A 23,646-nucleotide genomic window follows, 5' to 3' on the forward strand; every position below is an offset into this window, starting at 1 on the left:
CCACACCAAGTTTGCTCCACAATATGAACACAGCAACTGAGATGATCAGATGATCACATTCAAAAGAACAGAAACCCTAGTGCAAGCAGGTTTCATACTTGGCACCCAAATTAAGTGTCAGTGTTGGATAGGATAAAGTCTGGGCACTAGTCCTCCTGTGGTCAGCTCAGTGCCTTTCACTAACTTCACAGGAAAAAAAAAAAGCTTAAATGAAAAATAACAGAACAAATGTTTCCTAGAGTAATATACATAGGGTAAGGGTCTAAACCTCACACTTCTTCTAATAAAGTTATGTTTTGCTCAATAGGTCTGGCACAGAGCAAGGTGTCATTCTACATGACTATAGCTGTAAACACACACAAATATATACTTCAGTTTTAATTAAACAGAGATTTAACATAAAGCCAATGATATAATAACAGATCAGATTTTAGGTTAGTAAAATCAAATGGAAGCATCATCAACAAAAATGCGTGGGTCTGATTCTGCTGTCACACAAGCTTCACGACAGCATCTTCTACCTTGACTTATAGTGCATCTGTTAGGACGATTAAGAGTCAAGCTAAACATGATGTGAGGAAGTGACACATTCATAGACACTTCCAGTAAATCCTACAGGTAATGTTGTTTTATACTTTTAAAATGGCAACATTAAAAACAATCACCTAAGAAGCAACGGTAAGGAAGAAAAGACAGCAGAGAGAAGAGAAGGCAGACAGGGTATAATTTAATAAAATTATTTATTTATTTAGCACTGTCATTTTTCAACAAGTCCAAATTAACTACCAATTATAACATTCTACTTCAAATGAAATGCTTACCCCTGGAGTTAAGAACAAGTTGAGATTTTTGTGGAGGAGAACTTGATTCTGAGGATTTCCTCGACAGAAATTCTGAAGGAAGGTGTGGGCTAGATTCATAACTTCATTCATCTTTTCATCACTCTGCAGACAGAAAACATGAACTAATGAGCTAGGCATACCTAAACACACTTGTTAAAACTGCTCAACGTGAACTCAGCCAGGAGCAAAAAGAAATTCTCCTGGGCCTTTTATAGGGCAGGAATTATCCCTCTGGAAAAACCAAGTGATCCAGTTTTCTCCAGAGTCCATTAGTGGCTATACCTAACTCTGACTTTACTTGACCATAGGGAGTCACAGATAGGGACACAAACTCAAAGTAAGACTTCCTCGTGCATGGTTATGATTTCCTAGTTTTAAGAAAAGTGCTAAGTTGCTTGATTTTCAGAAAATGCTCTCTAGCCTGCCTGGATTTCAGGCTTTTGAAAAGCTTTGGCTTTCATATAGTTACATATAGAAACAGATGTATATGTGCATGTCTGTGTATACCTACACGCACACATATGTATATATATGTTCACACACATATTCCCACACAAATACATGTCTACTTTCATCTCCATTTTATATTCCTCTTATATAATATTCTATGATGTGATGAACCACCTACACGAACTAGCACTAACTATTTTACTGAAGAAAGCTGAACCCAGTGTCTACACCAGAACATTAGCATATAACACTCAGGAAAATGCAGCCCAAAAGAGGGTTTACCTCCTCTCAATGCTTCCTATAAGACCTACGAAAATGTGCTCTTTAAATGGATACCTACATCATTCATTCATATGCTAAATGCCACTGAAACAGTACAAAGTCATATTATCTTCTGAAAAAAAACTGCAAGTAGAACTAGATAAGATAGTTGCAACACAGAAACCAAGAAATTATTTCAGACTTGATCCTTCACAGCTTATGTATCCAGCTTACGTATCCAGCTTACATATCTGCCATAGCACTCACATCAGTTCCAAACAGCAGAAGTTAGATACACTGCCAGGAGCTCCATCAAATCAATACTTCTTACTATGCAGTGACTACACATCTAAGGTTTGCCTGTTTCGGGAATGGGGTGATAGCACAGTGACATCCAGGTACGCAAAGCAGTAAACATTAAGTTCTTAATGAAATCTGTTCTGTGAAGGCATCCATACTTAAACTTAGGCCCAAACTCATTATTCTTAAAGTAGAAAACGGCGTCATCATTTCATGCTTGCACCATAGTTGATGGAATTCACTTAAAAAAATATTCACACTGATTCTTAGGCCTCTTCAGGTCTTTCCTTTCACTGAGTTCACGTTCTTTATGACTAAAATTATGAGAATAACCTTTTCATAGGGTATCTGCAGAAGGTCCAAGACCACCAAGTGGGCGCCCATATTTTTCAGCAATCGCTGCTGTTGATTCCGACATTTTTTGTTCTGAACACAAAGTTTGCTGAGTCGAATCAAAATCTACGAATAAATAAATAAACAAATAAATAAGCAGGTAAGCAAGCAAAAAAACATTCATATCAGACAAAACCAAACAAAAATACATTCTTTCAAAATAATTACTAACTCTACTTGTCAAACAATTATGTCAAACAAGTTTCTCAGCAGATATACCAACCTCTTTAACAATATTGTAGTTATTGCTTTTATTGCTGTCTATCTGGGGTTTTTTGGTCCCATCCTGTATTGGACTCAAAATAATTGGCTCCTGTAACAAAGAACATACAACAAGTGGAGATCTATTGCAATTTCCTCAACACGAACTAATTATATATAATAACAGCAAGTGAAACAGCAGCATTACAGCATTTCATAGGGAACAGATATAATGCAGACTATAAAGAAAAAGACTCTTCAGTAACTATCCACTGGCTACTGTCCAGTGAGTTTAAAGATTCACATTCAAGTCCTTCCCTTGTTTCAAATTTCCAACATGATTTGAGGCAATTACTCTATGTCTTCATGCTTCTGATCCTCCTAAAAACGAATACATTCCTAAATCACAGACTAGACATCCCAAGGAATTCAGATATTATGAGAATAGGGACCACAGGGGTACTTCAACAGCACCACTTGTTCCAAAAAATCACTAATACTGCTGGGAAGATTAGAAAGTCTGTGTATGTGAACATATAAAGTCTGGAGCACGAGCTTAAGATGACCTCCATAGTTGAGATAAGTAGGATGAGGCTATCAGCAGCACAAGAACAAGTAGCATATGGAAATTAGAAATGTTTCTCCCATGAAGAGGGTACTTCCATCCTTATCTCTGGTTGATGCAGGAAAGGATTTAAAAACAAATGAGAACTTTCTTTTAAACTGCAACATCCATCCCGACATGATGCTCTAGGCTTTGGCTCTTAGAAAGCCCCAGCAGGGTATGATAAAGAAGAGGAATCAAGTCAGCAAGTAACTGCCAACACCTTTCCATCCATATCTCAATCAAAACATGGAAGAACATCTACACAAATACCGGCACTTAGATTATTAGCAGTGGGTTGTTGGGGTTTTTTTAATGCCTTTCTTATCTGGAAACAGAAAGAACTGAAAGTTTAGACTTTGGATGCTGAAATTATTAACATCGCAGAAAAAACGTAGCAGATCTTGAGACCACCTCGCAGGTGCACTTCTAAGTTTCATCATGTCCTCAAACTTCCCACTGTTTTAAAGAATTATGCTAAAACACACACATGCACACCAGTCTGACTGTTTATACCTCTTGAAACTTCTCTCTGAACTTTCTTAGCTGCTGATGAAGATTAGGAGTTCTATAAATCCCATCTGGTCTTAATTTCCAATGGGGCAAGAACAGCTGCGTTACTTGGCCATGGAATCTGTTTATAACAGTGTCAGCACCGCTGTTCAGTATGGTCATGTTGATCTATGCAATAACAGTGGAATTTCATTTGTTTAGGCTTGTTAGTATGCAAGCTGCCTTCTCTCTAGCTGTTTGCATCAATACTTTGGAAGATATTTCAGGCTTTTTGCTATAATTAACCACCTTCCTCTGTTCTGGGACTGTGAGTTAACCAAGATTAATTTACCTGTTACATTTATCTGCATTATTCCTCAATCAAAGCAGTTTTATAATCCATGGGAACTATCAGTCTTATCTGGAAGTGCTGATCAGCATTAAACTGCTGAATCTATCCTTTCTCTTAACAAAATAAAAACCTGTTTATTGAACCCTTAAGAGTATACCAAGGATGTAGTTATCAAGAGATAATCATACCACTGGGATATCAGAGACATTCAGTTGCATATCTTGCCCCATGATAGACATTCTCTACCACGCTTTTCCATAGGGGACAGGGAGTCATAGAGATCACACCAAGAAAGGTTCTCATCCAAGTTTCTCTCCCCACATTTAGGAAATTATACTTTCTAAAGACAACTACTTCCTCTGTTCAGAAAATTCACAGGATATCAATCTGCATCAGTCTTAGGATCTTTTCTTGACAGCCTCCAGTTTTCAGTCTGAGCAGTTCCCCACTGCTGAAAGAGTCTCGCTCATCTGAGCAAGATAATTGTGTAAGGCACTAGTCAGCATAAGTGAAGGACATTCTCAGAAGTTTCTGTTCACAATCTCAGCCTATAGGAAGTTACAGGAAATGTTTATTTAAATATTCCCACAACCAAAGCAAATTGCCACAGACAAGAAAAGAAGGAGAGCAAGGGAACACCAGGTGCTTAAGGGTGCTGAAACTTTATACCACTTGAAACCTCACTGAACTTTCTCAGCAGATGACAAAGACAAGAAGCTCTGTAAATGCCACTGCACTGTATTCCACTTTCATCTGAGAGTCCATTCACTATTTCCCCTCCTCAGATCTGTGCTTCTGGTGCTACACCACCAGTGCATCCTCCAATGAAAAGACAATAAAGACCACACTTTCCATAGTCCATGGTATCTACACAGACTCAGTAACACCCTTCCTAGAAATAACCAAGTAAACAGGCTTTATGCGCTTTTCACTTTTTAAGCAAAGCTTAGTTATACAAGATCAGTTTCAGCATTTCTTCCTAATCCTATATGGTCTGACTTAACTCCAAGCACTCTTTCCTATAATTCTGGTCTCCAGTTCCTATCATGATGATCCTGTATGGATGTAAGATTTGTTGTTTTTCCCGTGGAAAAGTCTAAATACTTTATTTACAAGAGCATTTCTACAAATCCGATTTCTGAAATCATATGACTGCAAAAAAACCCAAAAAAGTAAGACTCTAGCCCCTTCCCAAGTTATGACAGAAAGGTGGAAACAATTACCCAAAAATATTCAGGAGCCTAAGAGCAAAAAAAAAATGTATTTGATATTTTTAAAACCCTAATGCCAATCTTGCAACGTGCTTCAGTGAGAACTGAAACTTGGGCTTAACCTAAGGCTGTTATGGAATGTAATTTAAGACCTTGTGTGCAGCTAAATGTTGTTTGGGAAAAATCAAGCACAGGCAAATGAAGCATATTCCCTGAAGACCTAGAGGTTAATCCATCACAGTACTGAATATCAAGAAAGCATGGGAACTCACAGGGTTGTTTATCTGCTTGGAGCTAGCCACCTGTTTCACATGTTGTAGATGATGACCAGCACCTCACCTCTTACATCTGACCCAAGCTCTCAAAGAGAGTATACACGATGTAAAGTAGTTTTGCCAGGTAAAAGCATTTCCTGACTGTTAACAAGAAATTTAACAGGGATAAAATAATGGACAAGATTCTGACCTATTGTGACCTTGCACTTCTCTCATGGAATTACCACCAGATAATCTAACCACTTGTGCAGATTACATATAACTGTTCTGATACAATAGTCTCTCAGATCTGCCAGAGATAACATTATGCATCTGCTGAAGAACTATTAATCCATATAGACCCATGGATGCGTCATGGGGAAAAAAACCACAGAAAATACCCCACTTAGAGATACTTCTGCTTTTTGTTTTGTCCCCTCTTCCTACAGTTTCTTTGCTATCAGGACTATCCATAGGAATAAAAAGGATCTTATACATTTTTTAAATGTATTATAGCTAAAAAAACTCATAAATAACCCACTGCAATTCTGCACTCCCTTTTCCACTCAGTAAATACACAAAGGAACACTTTCTTTCCTACTAGAACAATGTTTGAAGAAAGCAAGTAGAAAATCCCACACAGTTAGCTCATAAAGTCCAGGTTCCTCCCCAGTTCTGACAACACTTAATTCAACTAAACTATATCAGAGGAAGAGTAGGACCTACACTGTCCCAAGAAATCAGGATTCTCCCTTAAGTGCTGGATTTTCCCCCAAATGAAGCCACCTAAAATCTGCTTTCCAATATGAAAGGCCAAGTTTATCTCATACAAGTCTGTAAAATCCTGTGTCTTCTTAATGGCTCTTACGTTTCCTCAATGGGCTTCACAATGCCATATAATCTCCACTTGGCTTCATTCTAAGCTTCCTCTGGCAGCTCCTTGCTTATTTTCTTTCCGTTAGGGGTAACTCTACCACAGAAGCGAATAAGAAAAGTGCTGTGTTCAGCTCTCCCCACCTCCTTTGATGACAATGGGAAAGTGGGAATAAATATTGGTGGGAAAGCTTGCTTTATCTGCCACAAACATCAACCATAGCAACTCTTGCAAAATTTTGCATTTCCTTGAAGGCTCGTACTGGAGAGTGATGATGTGAAGACCTCAGCTTTTACAGAAAAAAAAATAAAAGATTTAAATTAATTTTTTTTTTAAAAAATCAGGTCTTCAAGGTTCCAGATTCAAATTCCGAAGTTTCTCAAAAAACAATCCACTTTAGGAGTGTGGGGTGGCAAGACTCAAAAAAAGAAATTTGTTTGTCTACAAAACTTCAATATTCTTAGGTCAGTCTAACATTTGGTGGAGACTGGAATTACTCATGATGTTTGAAAATACGGGTTTGATTGTGCTCCTCTCCCTTAGTTGCAGGAACAGGTAATGCCTACGCCTCCTTTCTTACAGCAAGTCAACACAACTGCCAGGATGTGATCCCTAGATTATTCCCTTCGCCACAGAGTGATACATACACTGTGACTTGCTTGCTAGCCAGAAAGGAGGGTAGATCTGTAACGTAAGAATGCAGCCACCAAAAGCAGCCAGAATACTGCACATTCTCGCTTTACTACTTTGATTAACCAGACCACAAATTTGCAGATATTCATTAAACTACCTATCAATATTGAAACAATTCTAGCAGGAAAGGCTTTAAACCTACCTCTATTGGCTCTTCTCCCCCTTTGGTTTGATTGTCGCCCCCCTCTCCACTCTCATAATTGCTGCTCTTCTCAACCCACAATTCCGATTTTTCTACAGTCAGACGTAGCTGATCAAGATCAGCTTTGATTTGCTTGTAGTTATCAACATCTTGATTAGACACCAGCAACTGAACCTGGAAATACAGAAAATTATAAAGCCATTAAGTAGTAGCACCAGCACTTCCGCCTGGGTAATTTGCTTGACAGTTTCCATTCTAAACCTCTCTTCTCAGGTGCTCTATGTAACCTTCCTGATAAAACTGAAACATGGCACAGGCACACTTTTTAGTCTCCATTCATCAAAACCCCTTAACAGAGACAGAGACTGTGGTTGCCCAAAACACGATAGTTAGAACATTCACAACATTCCCTGGCCTTTTTTAATACACTGCAAAACATTTTCAGCAGGAATAGCTTAGCCCATGAGCACAGTACTGCACAATAGATAAATAATTAAAATATATATATATATGAAAAAGAATCAGGCCATCCAAAGAGAAGTCAAAATGGCCAGTAACTTCTGTGAACACCTACATGACCATAATCCAGTACTGAAAAATATTTTCAACACTTTAAGGCCAGCTTAGAAAAATTTGTTTGAATAGAGCTCATGAACTGTCTTTCAGGTTCATGTCATTTCCCACCATCTGAGTGGTCACTGTTACTAAGATTAACCTCACTTCTTTTTTTGTACTGCTCAAAAATTTCTGGGGTTTCTCTGCTGTTATTTGTAGTTCTTGATTAGCATAATATACACATCTCCTCTGACTGTGATGCTCTTTGCTCTCCCAAGTTTATTAATGGAGAAAATACACAAAAAACCTAAAACTTTTCAATAAATCAATAATGGCTGTTAAGAAATTACACTTACGTAAAAGACTACGGTCACATGGCTGACCAGAACACTGATAAGGACATTCTTTAAAAAAAATCACTGCTGGCAGGCAAATATTCACTATTTTGAATATAAAGTTTTCTCTTAGCTTAACAAAATCTTGTTATTTCACAGAACTTTTGAACACTGCTCATCCACAGACATTCATACTCCCTGTTCTCTGCAGTCTTTCTTGCTTACTTGTCAGTTAGCCTTTTCCTTCCTTTACGAAAGCTCAGCCTTTGCTTACCTGGGAATAGCAGCTTTTTATGCAACCAACCAGCCTGCCCTAACTGTAACAATCTGGTGAGAGGCCATTATGCTACACCGCAAAAACATTAAACAAAAGCTTTCCAGGTCTTTATCATTCATCTGTTTTTAAACAAGAGAAACCACCACATCTTACATAACGATGAGACAACATGCTATAACTCCTGACAAAAGCATCAGATGGTCTTATCAACATATGTTATATAGGGTTACATAACAGAGATATGTCTGTCACCCAGCCCCATGACATCAGATCTCCCCATGCTAATCCACTGACACATGGAGCCAGCACATGCACCGTTATCAAGCAGAAAGAATAAAAGCTGAAAACAGGTTTGGCTCTATCACTCCCTTCCTGTTACTTGGGCATATCTGCATCACCCAGTGGAGTAGAATGCAAAGACACCTGAATTAGAACTAGAAACACCACACGAATAACAAGGGAGCTTTATAACCAGCCTAAGCAGCTTTAAAGACAGGAAAGTCTTACTGCTGACACGGGTACACTGCTTGCAGAACATGAGTTAACAACTCTGTCTCTGAGGGATCACTACATCGTGCCTTGCTGCAAGATGCGTGTGTCCCAGCTGTCACCACAAACCTACGTACTCAGTAATGAACACAATGCCAGAAATAACTATTTTTGGATGTACAACTATAACATACACTAGCACATATGTCCAACTTAAATTAAAAAAAAAAAAATATCTGCCAAATTTAGACCTCTAAGTAAAAAGAACCCTGTCATGACACAAACAGTAGTTTAGGCAAGCAAAGCAGTCTTTGGAAAGACCTTCCCAACAGTCAGTTTCCTGGAATAACACCATGCAATCCGTACCTGTTTAAATGCTTGCAAAACTTCTGCTCTCTGACTGAAGTGCTTAAATAGCAGATGCAGAGCACCTGAGAGCAATGGAGGGTAGTCATGCATGATGAGGTGAATGAGGACCCGTAAAAAAGTTCTGCCTCCTTCATCATCAAGCTGAACTGCATTCTTCTCCTTTCTGCAACAGAAACGGAGAAAAGGACTAAATAAAGTAAAATAAGAAAGAAAAGATAAAAGCTTTTTACATAACTATGAAGGTACACACAATCTTCATTTGACAGAGCTCTTAAATTCAATATTCTGCAGGACGTAAACTGTAAACTACCTTAGCACGCTTTATAAGTACTTCAGTCCCACAGTTATATGCTGTTGCAGGAATCTTGTAGCAGAATGGACAGCACGGAAGGAAGGTAAGTATGTATGAAACGTGTCAAATATTGTGATTAAAATCCATATTGCAAAAACATTCATTTATGTCTTGGATAAGTTATGCCAGGCTCATCCCCAATCCAAATTAATTGAAGTGAAGAGCATTTCATCACTGAAACCACTTCCCAAAATCTGCAAGCATAACTTGTGATCTACAGGCCTCTGGTGGTCCAGAAGATCATGGCAAGTGGTCCTCAGTTGATTTCAGGAGTCATATGAAAAAGATTATTGTTGACATAACTTTCTAAATACGTTCAAAGACACAGTGCAACGACGACAGGTTATGTAATCTATGAGAAATACTGAGGGTTAACAGTAACCTACTGATCTAAGAATTTGAGACTATAGCCGTAAGGCATACCTTTAAAGGCACCCATATGAGCAATTGTAAGAGAGATAAATAATTACGGTATTTTAGCCCAGTACACGTCTACACGTTTCTGCAGCTGCCTCTAAGAACAGGGCAAAAACTTTCTACCAACTCTCTTACAATTAAGGCAGTGGTCAGTTCCAGTCACACGACCATCCATACCAATGGTGCTGCCTGCTTGGAAATCCAGGTCTTTTGGGTGCTTTTCTGTCTACGTTATCAAACAGAAGTAGCCAAAGGAAGAGAATGGGGTATGAAAACACACACAGAATAAACAGAGACTGGCCACGAGAAATATCAATGCGAACAAAGAGATGACTATAGACAGGTAAAATGTCAGAGGACGTACCTGCCAGCAAACATGGTTTCAGCCTGAGCTGCGATTTCATCTATGTCAGGAACAATTGCTGGAAAACAATCAATGCAAAAATTAAAAAAAATGCCAATGATAATTATTTAATCTTCACAGTAAAATGGAACTCTCTTTCTCTTTCAAGAAGTGTTATCAAGCGGAGGTCTAACTGCATATTCCTCAACTAGGCAAAATTCACTGTGTCCAAGAGCAGTGAGGAAGAAACGGGACAAGAGGCAAAGTTAAATTACGTATTACTGTTACCAAGGAAGAGCCAAATTGTAGTGATGAACCAGATCTCCACGGGGTGAGGAACCATACAAATCACCACCAATGATCCACAAATGACAGACAATATGGAACTTAGATTTTTTGTTAATGAGCCAACCCCCACAAAGCAGCTGAGTCACATGACTTTTAGAATATTTATTATAAACTAAATTATTAACCACATCATCATTTTGCTTTCGAATAGCTTTAATAAGCCTTCTTACTAAAAGACTTTAGTACTTTAGACTTAGCCACCCCTCTGCTATGCAGCACCTCCAGTTATAGCAACTCTTCCCTACTTGCAGGTGGTCACAGAGACAGGAGTCAGTCTTTTTTGAACACAAAAAAGCATCCTGGAAAGCCACTCCATTTCCATACCACATTCACCTTACTCAAACCCTTCCTCATCCAACCCCAACTATATTTTCATGATCTGTCCGCCACTTCATTTGTCATCATGTGGCATTTTGGGAAGAGTACAAATAAGAAAATAAATTGTCATCACAGGAAAAAAGCAATCATATTTTTGTTAGAGGAGGACAGTCCAGCAAAAGCCTTATTTTTATGTGATTCCTTAGGATTTTCATTCTCCCATAAGCTTTTCAGCTTTAAGCAGCATACATCTTTCCAGTGTAGTTGACTTCATTGTTTGCAGTAATCTACACAAAATTATTTTATGTTGCAATACAATAGTGACATTTACCTGAGGCAATCCCGGGCGTGTCAGGTGGTGACGTTGCAGAGCTATCAACATTTTCATTGTTTTCACCAAACTCCCTCTTATAGATAGACAGCATGTAGGATATTCTATAGTCCAGTCTAACACTGAGAATGAACTACAAGGAAAAAGTTTAAATATGACTTTTCCTCTGTCATTTAGTACCATTAGGATTTTTCTGTGGTGGAATATACAGAGATGTATACTTATTTTAAGTACATATGTACACTACAAAAAAAAGAAACTATTACATTCATCAGTTTTCTGTGATTTCTGTCTTCCCTCCAATCATCCTGAGACATACAGAACTCTACCCTATCGACTGCTGAATCCTAAGAAGGAGATTTGATTTGTCCAGGGGCTCCAGCACACTGCCTTGTCCTCACTGCCTGTAAGCCAGATGAGTATATTCAAATCCATGCTGAATTATTTCATATTTCAGCTGGACTTCTAATGCCCCATGAAGATGATAAGTGGAATGGGGTTGAGAGTAAAGACGCCAGGCTCAAGGCATCTTTCGGATGTCTAACAGCCAGGGGCAGCAATGCTTCAGTAACTCCAGGCTCCCATGAAGTGAATCACAAGCCTGGTGTTGTCTTTTTTACATTGCTAGTGATCCGCTGAGGATGTGAGTAGCAAACTTTGTGAGCTCCTAGTACTGTTGCCAGCATGCAGGAAAAAACCAAAAGTTTGGCTTTGGATGTAATGATGTAATGGTAGCAGAGATCCCTCTCACTCAACGCGCTTCTTTATTCTAATTGTTGGTGCCTTTTGTTCCTTACCTGTGGAATCAGAAACTCATACAGGAATAATTCTAATTCAAAGCTGGAAGTGCTGCTTTTATATTGGAATGGTGAGGAAAATCACTTGGCTGGAGACATTACTACCAGTTTAAGGACTGAGACATATACATCCAACATTTGCGGGTTGGATCAGATGAGCTTTAAAGGTCCCTTTGAACCCAAATCATTCTATGATTCTGAGAACTGACTGCCCATCAGCTGAGTTTCAATGCTTCCCGCAAATATGCTCCTTGACCACAGTAAATGCAAGCACACAACAAAAGAGGTTTGAGATCATTTAACATATTTTACAAGCCATGGGGATGAAAGCACATATGTTAAGTTAGACAGACTCAGGTGACGGGTGATGAATTACCAAATTGTGGCAATCTGTTTCTTTGATCTCTAACTGAAGTTAGACAAGCTTCCCTGACCCAGAATACTCTAATAGGATTTGTCTAGGACTATACTACCTAAAAGCAAATAAGATGCTAGCTTAAGAAACAAACAAAAAAAGAAAAAGGGCAGGTTTATTTTGGTTCAAATTACCCTATGACTGTATAAGCAAGATTTTTAAAAATAAAAATTTCCCACGTCCACGCATAGGCAACTAAGTCTATCAGGCCATCTGCTTAATTCTAGCTGATGGCAGAATGGAAATGCTTAAGTAAAAAATGCCTTTACTTAAAGGAATAAGAGGATATGCTGAGAATTAAATTCTTATAAACTGAAATATTTCTTAGAATAGAATAGTTCTAATCACTACTCTACCAGCTATGCATGATAATGCAATAAATCTAAAATATTTTTACTCGCTTTTAAGGGCAATAGCACAGTAATGAATGATAACATGATTTAAATTAATCCTCCTTAATTGCATATTAAGCAAAACTGAATTATTTTGTATTTCTTGTGAACTGAGATCATATGTGTGCACATTTACTGTGATACACCCAACACGGGTCAATTTGCTTATCTGAAGTAATCTGACCATGTGACTAAATCATAACTAACAAAGCCTGGGTTAAGTAAGAAATTCAGATTAAATGCTCTCCAGTCCCTGGTGTCCTTGCATTGGATGTGCTGTGAAAAATGGAAGGACAAGATCCAGTGTGATTCTATTGCCTGTGAGCAGATAGGGAATACACAGGACAAGGCTGGTGTCCTAGAAGCCGCCTCTTAGGTATCAACCAGTACAGCAAGACAATATGGAGAGAAGCTTAGTCAAAAAAACAATGAAAATGAGAAGTGACACATGTGAATGGTATTATTTAGGTGATATAGCTTGATAACACTCTGTCCTTCCCCCTTCTGCAATACTGCAGACACTTTAAAAATATACAGTCTTCCAGATGATAAGTAATTAAGGTAATCTAAATAATTTATAAGCAGTCAGAACAAATGGAATCCTTTAAAAGTGACAAAGGTATCAAAATATCCACAGAATTTGCAGAAAACACCGAAACATTCCTTCAGGGCTGAAGTGCTGCAAAAACTGGGATTTGATACACAGAACAAATGTGTGCTACCTCACTAATAGCACAGGTGAAAATTATATCTCAGAAGGTCTCCTAGTGTCATTTAGCTTGTCGGTTCAGCTGGGAGAAAATCATAGCAGCCCACAGACTATTCTCAATCCAACAGTAGGAATCTGAAATGGACTTCAAAAGTGCACAGCTTTGCATGACTTCAGCAGGTCTAGGTACAAATTCTGCCCTTCGCTAAACTACTGCAAAGGAAAAGTCAAATACTAAAATCAAATAATCTCCCTCAGTGTAAAATAAGTGTTAATGAGAACGGAAACAGACATGCTGTCTTCAGAAAACATTAGTGAGGCAGATTAAAGGACAAGTTCTGCCTTTTCACAGTTAAGAGTGACAGAGTTTCTACAGCATCTAGTTCCTTCAGAAGTGAAGTAGGTGTAATAGAGTAAGGATCACAACCATACAATTGTTCGTAAAGAGGAGTACTCTTCCTCATATCAAAATGTTATTTTCAGAATGAACAGCCCATTGACTAATAGGAATGTGAGTAACAGAACTTGCCACTATGTGAATAAGTAAATTATTGTGAAGTGACTGCTATGTAATATTCTATCATTCATTATTACCTGCAAAATCTCAATGATTTTCAATTTGGTGTCCATTACGATCACATCTTCACTGTCTGAGGCGCTGACTTGCTTGCTTGGGTGAATGCTTGGCTGTACATCAGGGGTACTGATGGGAAATATAGATCCTCTGCTCAGCACCATTTGGGTCATCATCTCTCCTACACCATGGATGGTCCTCATAACATTGTTCCCTATGCATTAAACACAAACACATATGTATTTGCCATCAGTAAATCTTACTTGGTAAGCTATATACCACACATATACTCATGTCATCAAAACCCTTTACAGTCTTAACTGGAATATTGAAAAATAAGTTTTCAATTCCTGATCAAAACTCAGGAGAAGGAATTAATCCAAATTACTCAATGGTTTGGGGACAATTTTCTACATTGATTTTTCAAGAGATTTTCTCTTATAGGTCAACAGATGGAAAAGATGCCAAAAACTTTCCACAGTTCTGTTAATATTTTCAAGAAATCATAAAAAGTAGAGAAGAATGAATCTTCATAGTTCATGTAATCTCTTCTTTTTTTCTGAAGCACATTATCTGCATCGAAGACCATTTCTGAAAGAGGTTGGTTCAACCTGTTTTTAAGAATATTTTATCACTGCATATCCCATGTTATACAGCACCCCTAGGTAAGTGATTTGAGTACTGGACTATGTCTATTGCTAGAAAACAGGTTTTGGTATTTCACTTATATCCACCATTGCTACAGTTTATGACCTGGCTTTGTCGACATTGGGAGGCATTTATCTTCCATGCCTAACTCCACTAATGTCTTCTTTATGGCAGCTGGACATAATATACACGCTGGACAATAAAGTTGGTTTTGGTATCAGCAAAAGCTGGAAGGAGACTACCTAAGTACCTTATGTGTCACACTAAAAGAGAGAAAAGATTTGAGGCTGTGCAAATCTGATCAGTCTCTGTATGAGGTCCAAATGACAGGCAACAAAGCAAAGCCAACCGACAAGTAACCAAGGTTCCAGGAGAATCTTCAACATTAGAAGGATATGGAGCTGCTGGAACAGGTCCAGAGGAGGCTACAAGGATGATCAGAGGCCTGGAGCATCTCCCATACAAGGACAGGCTGAGAGAGTTGAGGTTGTTCAGCCTGGAGAAGAGAAGGCTTTGAGGAGACCTCATAGCAGTCTTCCAGTACCTGAATGGGCTACAAGAAAGGTGGGGAGGGACTGTTTACAAAGGCTTGTAGTGATAGGAATAGGGGCAATGACTATAAACTGGAGAGGGGCAGATTTAGATTAGACATGAGGAGGAATTTCTTGGTGAGCACAGATTGCCCAGGGAAGTTGTGGATGTCCCAGCACTAGAGGTGTTCAAGGCCAGGCTGGATGGGGCCTTGGGCAGCCTGATCTAGTGGGAGGTGTCCCTGCCCATGGCAGGGGGGTTGGAACTGGATGATCTTTAAGGTCCCTTCCAACTCAAACTATTCTATGATTCTATTCTAAGGTCAGGCTCTGAAGGCTGTCCTGCAGGTCAAGCTAGTATCTGTAACCACAGTGCACTCCATAAGATATAACTGAGAAAATAAATTAATTTTATACTCATGTAGCAAAAAACTTTAGTCCAGTCAATGGTACCTATCACTGATGCCAGTTAGCAAAATCTACCAAGAAGTACCATCTGTTCCCATGGATTATACTGCTCTGTCTTTATAGTGCATTTTGATATGAAAAACATCTCAGTGAATCAACAACTACCTTCTAAACATGGAGAGAAGAAAGAATGAGCACATCATGCTACCTACCTACATGAAAGTTTCCTTTCTTGCACAGCACAGCTCTGAGTGAACGGAGGAGGGAAAGGGGAGTGATAGCATCTCTGCAGAAAAAATGCCAAGACCTAGACTACACCAAAGGCTAACAGAAGAATGAAGGAAATGTAGCTTTAGTGAGGTAAGACCGAATAGTTCTTGCATGTCTTTTAGTACACTTTAATCATCATGAACTGACAAATTTTACTTACACTGAAGAGACCCTCTTCCCAGATAATCTGCTGTAAAATGCCAAAGCTTTATTCTATTTTGTTACCAATATCGCACTGTTATGCCCCTCTTCCTTGAATCTACAGAGCTCAAGTACTGCATGCAGGGAGAGAAGATGCCTTTAGCCCTAACTTTAAAGGAAAACACACAAAGAATTTGCTTTTTCAAAGTGAGTAAGGCAGATTAGTGTTACATTTGAGGTCCCATTCTGGTCTGGTGTGCAATCACTCTGAACTGGTCTTTTGAAAACAAAACTTCAAGGCTCTGCAAAGAGGGGAGATGGAAATCAAATATATTTCTGACTTTGCATAATGTTAGGAAAAAAAGCTAGAAGTCAACCTAAGGGCTAAATAATCACATTAGGCAAGCACAGAAAGTTCTCCTAACTGCTTACAACAGCATAAAGCCAATAAAGTGATTCCAAATATCCTTCTTACTGCAATATGAAAATGGTGTATTTTCCTTTCAAATAAAATAAAACAGCTGGAGAATAACATAGTACATATGTATCTCTCTCTCCCACTCCTCACCTCCTAAATGTGTGCTAAACATTTACTTGCACTGATCATCATTCATTAAATCTGTGTAAAGCTAGATTATTAAGTGGAGGACCTTTAACCCTTAAAATAGTTCAGTTAAACTGCCTCTTTTGCATCTTCTTCATCTTCAGACCATTAAATAAATAACTACATTCACAGCATCTTGTCCGTTGTGCTGACTGAGAATCTCATTTGAACACTAGACCACCTATAGGCTGCACTGCTGCTTCGCGGCCTGATAATACCCCTGCTCTAAATTTCAGTTGGGAAGCCATCATCCTCTCAGAGATTTCGAAATCCCTTTCACCGCTGTTGTACAGAGAAGAATACAAATGAAGGCACTGCTATTTGGAAAGCTCAGGAATTCTTCAGAAATCAACTTGAGTCAATGTGTTTACCAGCTGATAATTAAACCACTTAATTCTAAGACAAGTCCAGAAGATAATTCTTCTATAAAATTAGATGAGTGTTCAGTTTGTCCCAAATGAGGCAAAAGAACTCCACTTTACCTTAAAAAGTTCCCACCCACCCTTCAGGATGGAAGTCCGTGCAGTGCAAAGTTAACAAAAATGGTAGAGTCTTTTGGACAAGGAGTTAGATAAATCTCACTGATTGAAGAAAATTACAGGTAACATACACGATAAGTGAAGACACCGATTCTGCCACAAGCATAGTCCTAAGTCCCAACCATCACATTTACTCATTCTCACTAAGGCCCTGACTCCCCCTCACTGCAGGGCAGGAAGTAATCACTGAGGTCTGCTTAGCACGTTGGGTGGAACTCATGTTCTTGGGGAAAGCAAGCTAGGATTTTGCCTTGGTATATATCCTGCTTATTTGTTCAGCACTGGGATGCTGAACAGGCACCAAAGGGGGTGGCATTCAACTCCTTCTGTGACCAAGGAATTAGTCACTTTCTGCATTTCAGGATCACCTCCATAAATAAGAATACCTCCTACACCTCTAACAAGTACAGTGAGAGGCCTGATATAGTGAAAACTGGAAGGCACTCAGCTAATGTAATGATGGAGCCTATAAAAGCATCCAGAAGACAAAAAGAAATTAGATGATTGCTGTCCTTTCCCCCTTATCTGCACAATGCCAGCAGTAAAAGTTGGTACAAACCAGTGAGCAGTAGCTATGAAGCTGCTTCCCAAGAGAATCTGTAACAAGGATAAACAACATGGTTGTCCACAACATCCCTTGACTACTGACCTTCATGTTGCTGATCTAAATAGCTAGAGGCAGAAAAACAAAGGAGGATTAAAGTAGTACTTATTGTCATTGTCATTGCCATTTTCAAATTGTATTTCATTAATGCATTGGAAAATATTTTAGTGAGAGATAAGTCACTTAATCCAGTTTAGTATTTACAGCTGAAGTGGGTAGTGACCCAATGCTGCAGTATTTTTGTCAATAACAGCATTGAGACAAGGTGTCATGGGTAAACCTACCTTGGAAAACTTTTTAACTAAGTGTAAGATGCAGACTATTATTTTTAATAAACTCAGAGCAGGCTCAGGGTGAATGTTCCCAGAGTGAAAATAATATGGCAACTGGAGCAATTCATCATTCTTTTCAGGAAAGGTATTTTGACAACTATGTTTTATAGGGTGCTGATGAAATATAAGGACCTCTTAGGAGCAGACAGCAGACAACCAGCACATTCATGCATGTCAATGGAGCAGCTGACTGGGTCTTAACACTGGGAGGAACTGTTTTATTGTTCAAAAGACACCATGAGAATCATTCATGTACGTAAAGGGTGGGTATTAGATTCTCTTCCAAAAGATCCCCCAGTAAGCAGCACTCGCACTGTTCAGTGTCATCTGTCCAGCTTTGGAAGACTAGACCATAATAAGCATAGATTTAAAAATGTCACTCACAAACATCAGGGGCCAGCAGCAGTCTTGCTATTGAGTTGTTTCTTTTTGCCATGCTTTTGTGTTCTCTTGGCTTTAATACAGTTATCTCAGCAGGAAAGGGTATAAGTCGCTGAGGTAAGGCATGCAGAAAGGTTACCACGGCTTAAAAAGTGACTGACAACATGTCAGCTAAGCCTGCAACAATGCAAGACAAAATACACTGGCTCAATATAGAGATTTAAGTTCTCGGTACGTATGCACACAGTGACTAAAGTAACGGAGCTCTGATCTTAGCTACAGCTCCAAAGTGTTTCCTGAATACCAATGCCCAAGGAAAAATTAACTTACTGCCTCAGCTAGTTAACTGAGCTAAAACAGAAGAGGCAGCAAGTAGATGTGAACCTTGATTCCTTTTGAGTGTGCTTTGCTAGAGATAAGTGAAAAGAAGTCTCAGTTATGACTTCATGTGGTGCTGCTACCCTTAACCTGCTGACCTCCATCATTCGTTGTCTTTTTTGAGGTCAAGTTATTAACATATATACGGCTGGAAAGTGTGGCAGAGAGAGAACAGTCACTGCAATGTTGTAAAGTGGTAGCATGTGCAACCAACCACTTCTCTCACCAGCAAACGACTGCAAAAGTGCTCAGAGCTGTGACTGACCAACAGAGGAAAAGAAAGTAGGCAATCTCTGTGAATTCCATTTTTCCGATTTTCCCTTCCTCTCTGCAATTCTTCTTCTCTGCTCCTTCCTCTGCCAAGATAAGTCAGATGCCAAGAACCTTCCCCAAGCAGTGGACCCATTAGAAACACCTCCTGTTGAATGCACAGTCTCGTAAGGTTAGCCAATGGAAAATTGAAATTACTGTATGCACAAGTGGCAATTTAGAGGAGCTGCCGACTGACAGGCACTGAAGTAAGAAGAAAGAGGAGAATGCTTGTCATGTTTTGAAAAGACAACTACGCATCTCCTTTTCATTACTTTTTATTACAGTGATCACAACTTCTTAATGAATATCAGTTTCTGTCACAAAACTGTAGCACATAATCTCATATAATTTGGCACGATTGACAACACAGCGGCCTCTCTGAGAAGAAAGACTTTTCAGAGGAGTCAATTATGGGGAAAAAAATAACAGTCACACAAGTAATCGAAACAGTGGATAATTTGACACTTCATTTTCTACATAAACATATTTTCTCGATAAGCCATTTACTGGTTGCAAAAATTCTAAAAGCCAAATGTAAAAGTAAACAACAATCTGCCATGTAATACAGTATGGATGGTAAGTGACAAAATATCATATTCGGAAAGAAAAACAACTGCCAAAGGCAGCTGGTAATTCATGTCTTTTCTTCAAATTGGTCCTGGCCAATTGCTATGCAGTGTCCTCGGTTCGCTCTCCAGTACCGATAGCATTTCAGGTATTCCACAAACAGCACAGAGAACTGTGCAGCCGCTGAATGTGAATACATGACGGGCAGCCTCAAAGGCTGGCAGCTGCCCCTACAGCGAGCAACCCTCTACTCAACAGATATCCCCAAGACACCAGGGAACTGACTTGCAGTCTTGTAAAATTAATTATATGCACCACATCTAGTCCCTAGTTGCCACGGAGGGACAGAGTCTGCACTTACCAACATAATTGTTCAGTCTTCTTCAACACGGATATAGGAAAGATGGATTTCTAGGACTCAATTTGTAAAACTGCTTAGGCATTTTTAGCTCAGTTTCCCACAGTGCTCATCTCACTACTCAGAAATGTAAAAAGTGACTATTTTCAAAAGGATTTTAACATCCAACAGCTCTCATTAGGGACTGGAGAAGCTGAATGCTTAATGTTTCCTGAAAATAAGTACCTAAATAGCAGCTGACATATGATGGGTTCTTCAAGAACCAGAAAAAACAAACATACATGCATCCACTGCTCCAACAACTTTTATTAACCTCTCCACAAAGAAGCCCAATACATTGTTAAATCTTGCTGTCCTGGTTTTGGCTGAAATTGAGTCCATTTTCTGCTCAGTAGGTGCTATGTTTCAGATCTAGTATGAGAATAATGTTGATAAAACATATTTTAGTTGTTACCATTCAATGTTTATATTTGGCTGGGATAGAGTTAATTTTCTTCCCAGCAGCTGCTCTTTTTAAGATCTACTATGAGGAGAATGTGAAAAATACAGCCATGGATTTTTTAGCTGTTGCTAAGAAATCAAGGATTCTTCAATTTCCCCATGGTTTGCTAGTATACACACGTGGAGCCATGAAAGCTACCACAAAGTGGCCAACAGAATATTCCATACCATAACATCATGCTCAGTATAAAAATGGGAATTTGTCTGGGTGATGCAGGTTCCACATTCAAGGTTCTGCAATCTGCTGTCACTGTGCTTGCTGAAATCACTGCTCAGGATGGGCTACTCTTTGGGCAGTTAGCAGTTGTATTTTTATTATAATCATTCTCTATTCTTTCACCGTTCTAGAAAAACTGTCCTCATTTTAATCCACGAATTTCATTTTCTTTTCTGATTCTCCTCTGAATCCCACCTGGGAAGTGCATGGCAGGGGAGAGGGGTGGGATGATATGTTAAAGAGCAGCTGCATCCCAAGCTGCTGCCTAAGGACTAAGCTACAGCATTTGCTTATATAAAAAGTGGGCAGTGGGAAACGAGACAAATCAAAGGTTTTGCAAAAATATGGCATTCCTCACATTGTCTCTGTAATTACGAAGTTACAGAGAAACTCTGATACCATCATACCTGAGCATGCTTTTGACTAGGACTGTTGAAAACACTTCTCTCCCTATGTAGTGGGACACAAGCCAGACAGGATATGCTCACAAAACATAAAAGCCCTCAACTCCTCAAACAAATGCTGAGGCTGAAGGACTGAAACTACTTTGAAACTACTTCTCTTTTAAATTTAGGGATTTTTCACCTCTAGACCAAAGCATTCCCACAGGATATACCAGCTCCAAACAGCAAAAATACCAAGGGACTCAGAAGCCTCTGAAAGTCATCTTTCCTTAACAGCCTCAGAAGAAAGCCTATCCTGAGTTCCACCTGCTTTCCCCATCATTCCCAGAGGAAGCCTTTCACTAATGTTCAGCTGTGGCTTAAATCCCTACATAAGAAGCAACACCAGGCCCATCAGTATGATGCACTGGCCAGTGCAATAACTACTTTATTAGAGGTTTTTCCATTCCACTTCCATTAGGCATGAGCCTCCTCTCACTTGCAAAAATATTCTACAGGACTGCAAGAATCTTAAGCAGCCTTCCCATATCCCTCCCAAGCAAGGAAGGCACTACCTCTCCCAGTCTTGGTCAAGGAAAGTTGCTGCTCAGCCCTAACGAAGCGAAGATGGCTGAGCTATACCTAATATCATTTTAAAATTAGGATCTCTGTGTCTCCACCATTGTCTCCACCATTCCCCCATCAAACTCCCTATTTCTCTCCCTCACAGTATGCAACTTATTCAGAGGTGAATCAAGGCTTAGCTACACCTTGTCCAGCAGTATGAAGGGGCCTGACCTTCCCTTAGTCAGTCCCCACTGCTTTCAATGCTACTAAGGAAAAAAGAGGAGGAAGACAACAGCATCAGATGGGTGCACACAGTACTCCCTCAGTACCTATAGTCTGAAGCCCATTAGCTACCACCACCACCCAGAGTCCTCCTCCTGCTCCCGCATGACTGATAGTAATTATTGCTGTTTCCCCACAGACACGAACATACTTAGCCCTTTCCCACAATGACAACTTCTTTCATGTCAGCCTTTCAAGGCCTCCTTCCTCAGCCACAACCCAATGAAGTCCCAACACTTCCTCAGACCTCCTCAGCCACTCTCATTTTTCCTGTGAAAACTAACTTATACCAACTGTAGCCCTGATGAGGCAAAATTGAATTTCACCAGTGCTATCGGGAAGCTTTAGGCTGGTTTCCAAGCCCACTGCTACCTTTCAAGATATCTGGCATGTTGCTGAGTGTCCAAAACTTTTGCCACCATCAAAGGCAATTTTCATCAAAGCCGACCTTGTCTCAGCTCATGCCTCAGCGTAAGTGCATTCAACCAGCTTTTAAGACAGCGCTTGTAACAGCAAGCCACTTTCCCAATGACTGCTCAAACAGAAGCCTTGACTCCAAATGGCCTTGACTTTATGGATTTCAGGGAGACCTATACTATTTCTCCACCATAAGTTTCAGTGCTGCCTTAAAACATGCAACACTGCCAGTCCTTGGGGATCCCCTGGCAGGGAACTGTATGCGCAGCAATGCCTAGTTACCACGGTCTAAATTAAAAACCCAATGGCAGCATTAGCTCTACATTTCTTTGCCTTTGTTGATTTGGCTACATTGCTTCATGCAATTTAATTTTTCTGCATGAAAAGTTATAGCCATTTTTAAGACGTATAATAACACCACTTCAATACCTAAAGGAACACATTTTATTTCTAACCCTTTAGAGCCATATATTATTTGCCAAAAGCATTAAGCCTTACAGCTCTGTTTGTGAGAGAGGTACTAATTTTTACAGGCTTTCTACAGAATTTGCTCATAAAGACTGCAGAACCTACCATAAACAGGCCAAGAATCACACTTTATTTCTTCATTAAACCATTTTTCATCACTCAATAACTAGCTGACCTCAGGTTAGCTTCACAGAAAACCTAATGTATGGCATTAAGGGCAGAAGGTGAAGCCACTTCTACATTTTATACAGCCCCCAGAACTAATGAGGCAAAACAAACAAAGAGACAAAAAAATAAAATCACCATATGCAATGCACATACATTTGCTATCCACCTCCTGGAGTTAACCTGGCCTTGCCAGCCTTCAGTTCCGTACAGCATACCCACAAGCTCTGCCTTTTTGCATGCACGCTCACCGCTGCCCATCCATAGTGAAACTCCACCAAACTTCACCTTCTCCTGACATTCTACAGGGACGGTTTATGTTGTCTATCCCCCCAAATCCCATAGCAGTGTCAAAAAATGTATCTTTCTAGCCATGGACATTAGATGAAGGAAAAAAATACATATATCAGCATGCTGGCCTTGAAGTAAAAAGCATCATGGGAACCAAGCCTTCTAGTCAAGTTACATCTATGAAATGGATATT

The 23,646-nt window shown here is 39.4% G+C and overlaps 1 protein-coding gene across 2 annotated transcripts in view; it reads right to left on the reverse strand.

Moving 5' to 3' along the window:
- Positions 1-23,646, reverse strand: part of ITPR2 (inositol 1,4,5-trisphosphate receptor type 2) — a 998,050-nt gene that overhangs the window by 877,330 nt on the left and 97,074 nt on the right. For both annotated transcript variants that reach the window (XR_011337952.1, XM_069863516.1), the window contains exons 22-29: positions 14,111-14,304; positions 11,204-11,336; positions 10,228-10,285; positions 9,092-9,257; positions 7,070-7,243; positions 2,470-2,559; positions 2,187-2,312; positions 822-944 (exon numbers count right to left, since the gene is read on the reverse strand). Coding sequence is in view for 1 of the 2 variants with exons in the window: in XM_069863516.1 (XP_069719617.1) it covers positions 822-944; positions 2,187-2,312; positions 2,470-2,559; positions 7,070-7,243; positions 9,092-9,257; positions 10,228-10,285; positions 11,204-11,336; positions 14,111-14,304 (1,064 nt within the window). In the remaining variant the exon portion in view is untranslated. The remainder of the gene's footprint in view (positions 1-821; positions 945-2,186; positions 2,313-2,469; positions 2,560-7,069; positions 7,244-9,091; positions 9,258-10,227; positions 10,286-11,203; positions 11,337-14,110; positions 14,305-23,646) is intronic.

This window comes from Phaenicophaeus curvirostris, chromosome 1, assembly GCF_032191515.1.
Source record: "Phaenicophaeus curvirostris isolate KB17595 chromosome 1, BPBGC_Pcur_1.0, whole genome shotgun sequence".
In the NCBI taxonomy this organism is placed as follows: Eukaryota; Metazoa; Chordata; class Aves; order Cuculiformes; family Cuculidae; genus Phaenicophaeus; species Phaenicophaeus curvirostris.